General features: G+C 35.9%; 1 protein-coding gene across 1 annotated transcript in view; it reads left to right on the top strand.

Annotated features, from left to right (window-relative positions):
- Positions 1 to 12,510, top strand: part of ACBD6 (acyl-CoA binding domain containing 6) — a 214,548-nt gene that overhangs the window by 45,250 nt on the left and 156,788 nt on the right. Inside the window, exon 4 of the mRNA XM_074222170.1 lies at positions 4,997 to 5,079. Within this exon, the coding sequence (XP_074078271.1) occupies positions 4,997 to 5,079 (83 nt within the window). The remainder of the gene's footprint in view (positions 1 to 4,996; positions 5,080 to 12,510) is intronic.

Genomic DNA, 12,510 nt, shown 5'->3' with positions numbered 1-12,510 from the left:
TTTAATCTTAATCCTGAAATGCCTTACCTTCCTTTCTAATATTGCCCTTCCTGTTTTTTCATCATCTTCCTAATTCTTCCCTTCTAGCATTGAAGTCATAAACCTAGAAGTGAACTAAAGAGATAAATAATCTAGTATAGCTTCCTTGTTTTTATGAAGAGTCCTGAACCCTAGGGAAATAATGATTTGCCCAAGATGAAACATTATAGGTAGTATTAAAACAGGAATTGAACCAAGATTTCTTGGTTCCTAATTCACTGAACTTTCCATTATAACCTTCTGTTACCTCTAGCATCATTTCATCTAATTGCTTTTTATGTTGTTGTTCTTTAGTTATTTCATGCTTAATGGGAGCTTGATAGATTATCAAGTCTTATAAAACCACTCTTATAAAAGAGCACAGGAGTTAGGCCTAGACTTGAGGCCCAGCTCTGCTATAGCTGCATGACCGCAGGAAAGTGGGTCACTTATTCTTTCTGATTTTGTTTCTTCATCTGTGAAACAGAAGTAATATTTGTGTTATCTGTTTCATGTGATTGTTTTGAATATCAAATGTATATAAAGTACTTTGTAACTATGAAATCCTAATTTAACGTAAGTTATTATTCTTTAAAAATGTTTCCTTTACTGAATATTTTTTCCCATAACAACTGTTTTGAGCCACAGTAATAATGAACTATTAAAATGTATGGTTTTGGTGTTAATATAATTATTCATAGTACAAAAATGGTCATTAAAGATGACATTATAGAGATGATTATAAAATAAAAATTCTTTCATCATATGAGTATGCCTTTACATTTGTTTTTCCTTGTGTGTTTTTAGGTGTAAGAAAATTGCAAATCATGGTTTCCAAAGGTTTTTTGACATGAAGGAACTTTTTAATACTACACTGATTTTTCTTAATGACATTCTATATGATTTTTAGAGAGCAAATTTTTGATAATTATTTTAAAATATTGGGGGTTACTATTTGGGGTTATAATGATAAGCATTGGGGCGGTTAGGTGGCGTAGTGGATAAAGCACTGGCCTTGGAGTCAGGAGTACCTGGGTTCAAATCTGGTCTCAGACACTTAATAATTACCTAGCTGTGTGGCCTTGGGCAAGCCACTTAACCCCATTTGCCTTGCAAAAATCTAAATACATATGTATTGTTCCCATTTCATGCTTCATCAGCCAAACTTATCAAAAGAGCATTTTCCACTTTTGTTGTGTCCTCACATAGCACATATAACACTTTGCTTAGACTACTTACACTCAGGGTGGAGCTGGATAGTGAATGAACCAGTACTTATCCTCAGTAGTAAAAGAAAAGAGGGTACCAATTATGGTGCACCCAATTAAGGGTATTCCAATCTCCAGCCTTGCATGTAATTGCTGCTGTCAAATATAATTATTGTCTACCTGAGTTCCCTTCCCTAGGTGCAACCAAGTCATGAGACAGATAGGAAGGGAGAGGAGAATTTCTTATACTTTTTGTGACTTTAATTTAGTCTTCACACCTTGAATATGCCAAACTATAAAATTATTTTATTTCCTTTTAGAGAAACAAACTGAAACCCCACCCAGATGTTGTAGAAGTAGATTGGGACCAATTTGACAGCTTTACTGAGGAGTGCTTTTTCTCATTTGAAAATGGTACTGTGCAGCTTTTATCTCAACAAACATAATTCTAGGCGGTAGAGTTGCTTTTTCATAAATGTTAAAGCTTTACATCATCTGTAAGTTGTTAAATAGAGCAGGTTATTTCTAGTTATCTTTGATTTGGATCCAGTGTTATCACCACAATCATCCAGTTTACTTTTTAGTGTGTAAGTAAAAAAGTTGCTAATGAAAGAAATAGTCTTGCCTATGAGATCATCTAAAAGGAAATCAGTATGTCATCTACTATAATCAGGGATCAATGTGTCCATGTAAGTGAAATTTTCAGATAACTGAAAGTTTTAAGTAACTAAACTTTTAAATTTTACCAATTTTGTTTGGAAATATTTTACAAATATAAATTGAATTGAAAAAAATTACCTAGGACCATCATTTTGACCAAAAGAAGATGCTATAAAGGAATAAGTACTAGATTTGGAGTCAGAAAGCCAGGGTTGTATTTCTGGCTCTTGCATTTACTTCCTCTGAAGTCTGTATAAAGTCATAAACTTCTCTGGACCTCTAGTTTCTTATCTGTAAAATGAGTGAGTTTGATCTGATTGAGCTCTTTTTTAGATTAACTCTTATGTTCTCTTCCATCTTTAAATCCCATGATCACTCAATGTTTGTACTTTGATGATCTTAGGGATTATTGAAATATGTTTGGTTCTAGATTGATATATCTTGTAAACTCTTGTGTTTTCTTTTTCTTTTCTTTTCTCTGCTTGTTCTCTTTTTTTCTTTCTCTCTTTCTCTCGCTTTCTTTCTCTTTCTCTAGCTTCCAGGCTGTGCTATATAGGTAATTGAGTTTGCTGTGTAAGTAAGATATTGCTGCAGTTTAGAGTTTGTTCTTCTTTTACAATTTTCTATTAAACTTGAATATTACTTCTTTAGACTGAGACTTTCTAAAGCAAAACTGACAGGTGGTGAGTTTTAAAAAATATTTATCTCAGAAATGGAATGCTTTTTTGTGTATTTTTATCAGTTTGGTGTTTATTTGTTTTGATGATTGTACCAAAATTGAATTCCAAAATTTTTTTTGTATGACTGTGGGCTTAAGTGACTTGCCCAAGGTCACACAGCTAGGCAATTATTAAGTGTCTGAGATAAATTGAACTCAGGTCCTCCTGACTCCAGGGCTGGTGCTCTATCCACTGCACCACCTAGCTGCCCCATTTTAATTGCTTGCTGTATATCTTTCTATTTCTAAATGCTATCTTTTATGTATATCTCTAAGGATGTTTTTTTGAGAAGAGTACATATATCCATATATGTGATTGTGTGTGCTTATATACATATATGTATGTACATCCCTTATCAATAACAGGACTCAGTGACTTGCCCAAGCTCATAAAGTTAATAAGTGTCTGAGGCCAGATTTGAACTTAGGAAGGTGATTCTTCCATCTCAGACCTGGTAGTCCATCCAGTGAGCTACCCAGCTGCTCTTTATAAGGGAAACTTGCTTTAAAATCCTTCCTTACATTTTCCTGTTTCCCTTCTAATTTTGCCTGCTTTGGTTTTGTTTATTACATTTTTATTCTTACGCTCTGCCTACAGAAGTCCTGTCACTCTGATTTCTTATAGAACAATAGTGTTCCATTACATTCCTGTACCACAATTTTTTTCAGCCATTCCCCAATTGATGGGTATCTCCTTGATTTCCAGTTGTTTGCCATCATGAAAAGACCTTCTATAAATATTTTTGTACTTATGAAACTTTTGCCCTTTTTTTGATCCCTTTGGGATACAGACCTGGTAGTTGGTATTGCTGAATCAAAGGGTAGGTACAGTTTTATTGCCCTTTGGATGTAATTCCAAATTGCTCTCCAGAAAAGTTGGATCAGTTCACAGCAATGGAAAGCTTTTACATGATTACACATGTGTACCTTATATTGAATTGTTTGCCTTCTCAGTAGAGGAGGTGGGGAGGGGGAGAGAATTTGAAACTCAAACTTTTTTTTTTAGATATTTTATTTTTCCAATTACATATTATGAAAGTTTTTCAACATTCATCTGCATGCATGCTTATAAATTACGTTAAATTTACTTTCACCCTCCTTTCCCACCTCCCTTCCCCTCAGTGGCGAACAGTCTAGTGAATGTTGTACATGTACATTTGTGTTTAGCAAGTTTACATATTAGTCATTTTCTGTATAAGGAATTAGGACTAAGGGAAAAGAAAGAAAACCATGGGATAGGAAGGAAAAACATGAGAGAAACTTAAAAAGGGAACATAGTATTCATTCAGATTCTGCATTTTGTTTTGTGTTCTGTTTTGTTTTTCTTTGTCTGGATATAGATGGCATTGTCCATAACAAGTCTCCCAGGATTATCTTAACTCACTTTTGCATAGATCAGAGTTGATCAACTCACAAAATTATTGTTAATATTCTCTTGATTCTACTCCCTTCATTCAGCATCAGTTTGTGTAATTCTTTCCATGTTTCTCTAGAGGTCAAATTCAAAAATTTTAAAAATGAATGTTAAAAAATTTTACATAAGTGGGAAAACTAGAATACTAAATAGAATTAGAGTTTTTTGAAGCATGATACTTTTGTCTTTCCAGGATTTAGTGATCCTGAAGTTGACATCATTGAACTTACATTGCACATAAATTCTTGCTTAATATCTTGTTTAAAAGACTAGCCTATTCATTTACTTTGTGTTGAAGGGCATTAAAACTTTGTTTTCTGAAACCTCTTCTGCACAGGTAGTCAGGCAAATCTGCTTCATTTTTCCTTTGGAATTTTGACTTGGCTTTCTTTTTGGATTTTTAAAAGTTTTTCAGAATGATTACACTCAGAATTTTTATATCACTATTACTACTACTACTACTACTATGCCCCACCCCCATTTATATGCCATTTACTGCTATGACCTATGCTAAGTACTTTACAATTATTCTTTTATGTGATGCTCACAACTACATACTACTAATAAATATCTGAGCCTGAATTTAAACTCAGTCCTTCTGATTCCAGGCCCATTGCTCTTTCTGTTGAGCCATTGAGCTGCCTAGTTCAGGGTTTTTGAAGATTATTCTTATGATAAAACCAGATGTTTTTCTTAATGCACTCCTGTTTAATGATAATACTCTTTTCCTTCCTAAGCTGTATTTTGCAATTAAATACTCTCTGCTGAAAGGTCAATAGCATGTTAGTAGCTTCAGGAGACAATATTATATTTGCCCTAGAATAACAAATGATAGAGATGACTTTCTGAAACTACTCTCAAAACTCTTGTAGTTGCTAGAGGTTGTGAAAGACAAAATATTTCCTACTTTTTACCAAATGATTTTCTGAAATATTCTTAAGCATTGCTTTTATACCTTGTTTTTTCCTTTTCTTTCAGATGCCAGAGGAAAAAGGCAAAGAAGTAAATGCTGGGTTTGGTGGACCAGTTGTTAGTTCTTTGTATCAAGAAGAAACTATCAGGTAAATTTCCCTGTGGGTTTCAGGCTACCAGTAAAGTTAAATATCTATGTCTACACATGTATGTACAGAGATTCATAGCTATGCGGAAACAGAGATACAGATGCGTATTTATATAAATAAAATTTGTGAAGCATTTTCTCTTCACATCAGACTAATTTGGTGACATCTCTTCACAAGATAATAAATGGCAGGAAAGAACTTTTTAGGTCCACGGTCTTTTAAATCACAGTCTATTATTGGCATAAACTAACCTTTCCTACCATGGAAAGTGGGAAAAGCAGGATTTTCTGTTTCAAATAAGAAAACCTAAAACTATGGACTTTTAAAAATTTGATACTTATTTTTCTTTTATATACTTTTGTATCTTTAAAGGGTTTAATTTTCTTTTCTTTTGATTTTTGCAAGGCAGTGGGGTTAGGTGATTTGCCCAAGGTCACACAGCTAGGTAATTATTAAGTGTCTGAGGCTGGATTTGAACTCAGATCTTCCTGACTCCAGGGGCTGGTATTCTATCCACTAAAGAAAGAGTGCAGCACAGAAATCTTCCCTTTGATCACCTCTCATAAAAATATTTAGGAGTTTTAATTTATAATGTTTTCTGATAATAGACAAAAATTTCCCAATCTATATTAAGCTAATATTCAAGTTTGAGGGAACATAACAATCTAGAGAATCATCTTTCTGAAATAATTCATTCCTCTTTTAACCAGCTACTCTAAGAATGTTTCTTTCTACCTCTCAGACATGAAATTTGAAGTAATCTGTAATATTTCCCTGCCCTCATTTCATTCCTAATTCTAATCTAGTCAAAGTTTAGGGAAAGATGAGACTGGCTTTAGTGGTGAGGCTGAGGTGTTGCCCTTGGCTGATCACTGCCAACTTTCCACCTCCTGAACTCACTTTGTTTTCTCAAATTGCTTAGATTTTTTGAAAAGAAAAAAAAGAAAGAAAAAAGATATTTTTTTCAGAATTGTACTCATAAATCTTTCTAATCTAAAGGGGATCTAGGAGTTTAGTAAAGAGTATAGTCTAAAAAGAGGCATATACTTTACCAGAGCCAAAGTAATTTAGAACAAACAACTTTGAGAACTAGACTTCCCATTAAAAATGACTTTGTACTCCTAGCTCTTGTCCTCCAAATTTATTTTTGAAACCATTTTTGAAACACATCTTTGTTTACTTAATTTATTACTTAACACTAAATCCTGGAGGGATAAAAATAGCAATATGACTTAGTGGAAAGAATACCAGATTCAACATGTGACAATTTGAATAAAGGAGGGATATTTATTCATTTTTACAAACAGCTTCTGTAATAAAGAAAAAATCTGGGTTTGAATTCTCTTCTGCTGTTGACTCCATTTGTGACTCTGAACAGGGCCTTGTTTTAAGTTGAATAGTGGATCTTTTAGGTCTATTCCAGAATCAAACACAGAGATTGGACAGCTCAATGATCTCATTTTACAGATGATGAAACCAAGGCATAGAGCACTGAAGATATGGCTCTAGATTGAGAACTGGGAGTGGAAGGTAGAGGACTGGGATTGGAATCTCAAGGCCTGCCTTGTTCTCATCTCACCCCTGCCCTTTCTCCCTGAGTGACCTCAGGCAGTCAGCTCATAGTTCTAGACTTTTGCTTTAGCCACTAGACCCCTACCTAGCTTTAAATCCCTAATTGATCCCAATAGTAGAACTATTGACTAAGAAGTAACTCTCTGAACCTATTTCATCTTTAAAATTGGGGTAATAATATAACTTGTAGTTACCTACCTGACCAGATTGTTGGGAGGAAAGTGTTATTTAAACTATGAAGTACACCGTAAGTATGAACTGTTATTACTACGGCAATCTATTGAAACATTTACACAAATAACTGTTGTACAAATAAACTACGAGAAAGGCTTGAGAAAGGTTAGAAAGGACTAGGAGAGACACAAGAAGGGTGATAAGGGAAAGGAAGGATCACAGAAAGCTTTATACAAGAGGTGGCCTTTGAGTTGGCCTTGGATCCTGGGTCATATTTCAGTGGACCAAGATGAGAAATGCATACTAAGCATAGGAGGTGGTTAGAGTGAATACAGGGGAAAAAGGATGGATGAGCTCAGAAGGATGTTTTCTGAAAGTGGGATAAAGGAGCTAAGGCTTGATAGGCCTTTTGATGAGGGAAAGATGGGAATAAGCATTTATGCAGCAGGACTTGTTCTGTCCTAGGTGCTAAGTGCATTTTTATAAATACTATCTCAACTGATCTTTACTTTTGAGAGAGGTGCAGGGAAACTGAGGTAGAGGTGAAGTGACTTGTCCAGAATCACGTCTTTCTAACTCCATGCCTAGTGCTTTATCTACTGTGCCACCAGCTATCTCTAAAAAAGGTGCTTGATAAGAAAAGTGTCGGTTTTAATAGTAATGTATTAGCTATTATTTCAAGTTAACTGTGAACATTAGGAACAAATATATGAAAGGATTTGTTGTTTTTCAGTTGTGTCCTACTCTGGAAGACCCCATAAGGGGTTTCCTTGGTAAAGATACTAGAATGCTTTGCCATTTCCTTCTCCAATAGATTCAGGCCAGAGGGTAAAGTACCCAGGGTCTCATAGCTAGTGATTTCTGAGGCCAGATTTGAACTCAAGTCTTCCTGACCCCAGGTCCAGCTCTCTATCCACCGAGTCACCTTGCTGCTTCCATGAAAGGGTTAGAAGTGTCTTTTCATTTACTTGTATTTGGGGAACAAGCATTCCTTGTCACAGGGTCTTGGCAGAGTAGAATCCATCAAAATAATTCTTGCCATCAAGGTATGTTGGGAGGATAAGTAATTGCTAGAAAGAGGTCTGATGTCTTTGGCAAAAGTTAGTATTTATTTACTATGTTGATATGAACTATTTGCCCCCAACCTGTGGCAGAACCTTTTGAGTTTGTTTTGGTCTGATCAGCCTCAATTGAACATAATGTACCTTGGCCCTAATGTAGTGATATCACTTTGGTCATCTTCGAGAATGAAGGACAACAACCAACCAATTGATATTCAATGTTCCAAACTATTTTTCTTTCTCCAATTCATTTTACAGATGAAGAAACTGAAGCAAACAGGGTGAAGTGCCCAAGATCACACAGCTAGTAAATTTCTGAGGTCAGATTTGAACTCAGGAAGATGTGTTTTCCTGACTCCAGGCCAAGTATTATCCACTGAGTCATCTAACTGCCTTGTAGGATAGAGCACCTGGCTTTGGAGTCAGGAGGATAGTAGTTCTTGACACTTAATTAGCTGTGTGACCTTGGGCAAGTCACTTAACCCTGATTGTCTCACATCCAGGGTCATCTCCAATTGTCCTGATTCATATCTAGTCACTGGACCCATATGGTTCTGGAGGAGAAAGTGGGGCTTGTGACTTAGCACAGTTCCTCCTCCCTCAAATCCAATTCATGTCCATCACTTCCTTGATGTCATGGTCTTCTTCAAGAACCAAAGACATACATTGTCGTCATCATCATCAGTGTTCCAAAACTATTATATTTAAAATTTTCTAGATTTTATTTTTGCTTCAAAACCATTATATTAAAATTTATCTTGTGATCTCAAAAGTTTTTTTAGATCATTAGTTTCCATTTGGTATTTTTAGTTTCTACATAGCACATTCAATGTATTTTCCTGCATTGAGCAATTCTTCCATCTTTGGTCAACTATAATTATGGTAAGGTAGTTAAAGCTTTGTTTCAAGATTGTGACATAGATAGGATCTGCTTCTCCCAGCAGGAGTCCTGTGACTTTGTCTTCCTGAACCTATGGTCCTAGGTACAGTACCTTGTAAATAGTAGGTACCTTCTTAATGCTTGTGAACTTGACCTTGGGCCTAATCAATTAATCAGTGCCATGTATACAACTATGAGGCACCTTTTCCCCCGCCATACCCTAGGCTGCCAATCTTGGCATCCCATCACCCTGGCATCCATCTCTCTAATCCCCCTTTTTGCTTACTATTATGACTTTAAACCTAGTATTACACCCCCTCTTCATTGAACATTCAGGAATGGAGAATATCAACAGTACTCTAAAGGGTATCTCCCAGGAGTGTCTTTAGATTTGTCCCAGAATCAGGAATTCTTGGCTTTGGCTGTAGATCTAATAGAATACTGAATTTTAGAGGAGGAATCATTTGGTTAATTAACAAGCATTAATTTCCTAATATGAACTTTCTGAGTGCCTGCTCAATAATTATTATTTTTTTAAATTTATTTTTATTAAAGATATTATTTGAGTTTTACATTTTTCCCCCAGTCTTGTTCCCCCCCCCCCACAGAAAGCACTCTGTCAGTCTTTACTTTGTTTCCATGTTGTACCTTGTTCCAAATTGGGTGTGATGAGAGAGAAATCATATCCTTAACGAGAAGAGAAGTATAAGAGGTAACAAGATCAGACAATAAGCTATCTTTTTTTTTTCTAAATTAAAGGGAATAGTCCTTGCACTTTATTCATACTCCACAGCTCCTTATCTGGATACAGATGGCACTCTCCTTTGCAGACAGCCCAAAATTGTTCCCGATTGTTGCACTGATGGAATGAGCGAGTCCTTCAAGGTTGAACATCACTCCCATGTTGCTGTTAGGGTGTACAGTGTTTTTCTGGTTCTGTTCATCTCACTCAGCATCAGTTCATGCAAATCCCTCCAGGCTTCCCTGAAATCCCATCCCTCCTGGTTTCTAATAGAACAATAGTGTTCCATGACATACATATACCACAGTTTGCTAAGCCATTCCCCAATTGAAGGACATTTACTGGATTTCCAATTCTTTGTCACCACAAACAGGGCTGCTATAAATATTTTTGTACAAGTAATGTTTTTACCCTTTTTTCCTCATCTCTTCAGGGTATAGACCCAATAGTGGTATTGCTGGGTCAAAGGGTATGCACATTTTTGTTGTCCTTTGGGCATAGTTCCAAATAGCTCTCCAGAAGGGTTGGATGAGTTCACAGCTCCACCAACAATGTAATAGTGTCCCAGATTTCCCACATCCCTTCCAACAATGATCATTATCCTTCCTGGTCATACTGGCCAATCTGAGAGGTGTGAGGTGGTACCTCAGAGAAGCTTTAATTTGCATTTCTCTAATAATTAATGATTTAGAGCATTTTTTCATATGGCTATGGATTGCTTTGATCTCCTCATCTGTAAGTTGCACTGATGGAATGAGCAAATCCATCAAAGTTGTTCTTCACCCCCATGTTGCTGTTAGGGTGTACAGTGTTTTTCTGGTTCTGCTCATCTCACTCAGCATCAGTTTATGCAAATCCTTTCAGGCTTCCCTGAATTTCCATTCCCTCCTGGTTTTTTTGTTTTGTTTTGTTTTTTCAGGTTTTTGCCAGGCAAATGGGGTTAAGTGGCTTGCTCAAGGCCACACAGCTAGGTAATTATTAAGTGTCTGAGACCAGATTTGAACCTAGGTACTCCTGACTGCAGGGCCAGTGCTTTATCTACTGCACCACCTAGCCGCCCCTCCCTCCTGGTTTCTAATAGAACAATAATGTTCCATGACATACATATACCACAGTTTGTTAAGCCATTCCCCAATTGAAAGACATTCACTCAATTTCCAATTCTTTGCCACCACAAACAGGGCTGCTATGAATATTTTTGTACAAGTGATGTTTTTACGCCTATACCTTTTATTTAATGAAATGTAGCTTTTACTATTTTATTTTTACACATTAAAAATTAATTTAAAAATGCAATTCAACTTAGTTCTATTTGTGATATATAGTTACAAATTATTTGCATTGATTAGTATATTAGAAGAGTGGCAGTATGATCCTGAAGGAACACTGGATTTGGAATCAAAAACAGTGGGTTTGAGTCCTGCTTCTCTTACTTACAATTAAGGTATAAGTAAATTAACCTCTGGTCCTGTTTTCTTATCTCTAAGATGAAGTGGTTGAATGAGGTCAAGTCTGAGGTCTCTCCAACTGAATTAAAACCTTATGAAACAAAATATTCATTTTATGACACTTGGACTCCTGACCTTTGCCAAAAACTGTAACCTGTCCAGGATATGGGAGTGAAAAGTCAGTGCTTCTGCCCCCCAGCTCCTAAATAGGATCTTGAATTCAAATTCTCTGCACATAATTCCTATATCAAACCTGACCCTGATGCTTATCGCTTTGGATCCAAGTACTTTCCTACAACTAGCAAATTATATTCAATGATAGATTGATAGGTAGGTTGCATTGTTATATTTAGAAACCTAATATTTGTCTTCCTTTAATTCCCTCTGAGATAACTACAGATAATGGGGCAGGTTAGACAGAAAACAGTTCTATGATTTTCAATTCACCTGTGATTCTTGCTAGTTCTGGTCAGGTCAGAACTAAAACTCTAGTTGTCTGTGACTCTTTACACTATGATGTGCTACTGTTTTTTTTTCAAAGACATCTGGCAGGCAAGGCGGAGGCTAATGGCAGTTTTCTGTAATGAGAGGTTTGGATCCAGATGGGGTAAGCCTGGGAACTCTGAAACATCTGTGTTTAACTTTGAAACAGATAGGTAGGCAAACAAAATAATAGAAATATATTGCAAATGAAAACACTTGAAGATTCTTTTATGTACTTGCTAAGAAGTCAGTTTGGTCCATCTGTTTAGAAAACTTAATCCATGAGTTGGGAAATATATTTAGAACTTAAAGCAAAAGTTTTAAAATGCCAATAAATTATGAAGCTATGTGTTCTTTATCCCCCCATACACCACTAAGATCTGATGGCTCCCATTATGTTTTGTAGTTTGTTAGGTGCTGTGTAATCTATCAGAATTTTATTAATCCCACTTACACAAGCAGCCATCTGGACCTGCTCTGAGCAACACTATACTTGTGCACAACTGGAATGATTGATGGGCTCTGGAATTGATTAGTTGTTCTGTGAGATAAATGAAGTGTTTTGGCAGAAAATACCAGAGGTCACTACATGTGGTCAGGCAGAAAGGCCTGAAGAATTCTAAAGAGCTGTTTTCATCATAGACTTGTAAAATTGATGTTCCTAAACAATAATGAACTTCAGAAATGTTCTGATTGAAGTTTTTCCCTTCATGGACAGTTCTATAGTCTTAATTGAATATAAAATTTAAGTATTAAGCTGGTTTTGCTTTTTCCCCCCTGACATAATAGGATTGAAAACTCCCATTAACATACATATCCTATACACTGTGCAGAATGAATACAGCACTGAAACCTGTCACTCAGACATAAATTGTGCTGTAGAATTGTCCAAAGAACTTAAATGACTGGAAGAAAAGGCAGTTGTATTATACCCAACTCTGACACAAAAAGCAGTGACTTATGAGAGGGGAGAAAAACCCAGTATAGATGGCTAGCCAATTGATGATTTAAAGACACAGCATTAGAAAAAAAGGCTCATTTTTGACAAGTTTTTATTAGATTAAATTGCCT

This window comes from Macrotis lagotis, chromosome 2, assembly GCF_037893015.1.
Source record: "Macrotis lagotis isolate mMagLag1 chromosome 2, bilby.v1.9.chrom.fasta, whole genome shotgun sequence".
Classification (NCBI taxonomy): Eukaryota; Metazoa; Chordata; class Mammalia; order Peramelemorphia; family Peramelidae; genus Macrotis; species Macrotis lagotis.
This window is presented reverse-complemented; position numbering and strand designations above follow the sequence as displayed.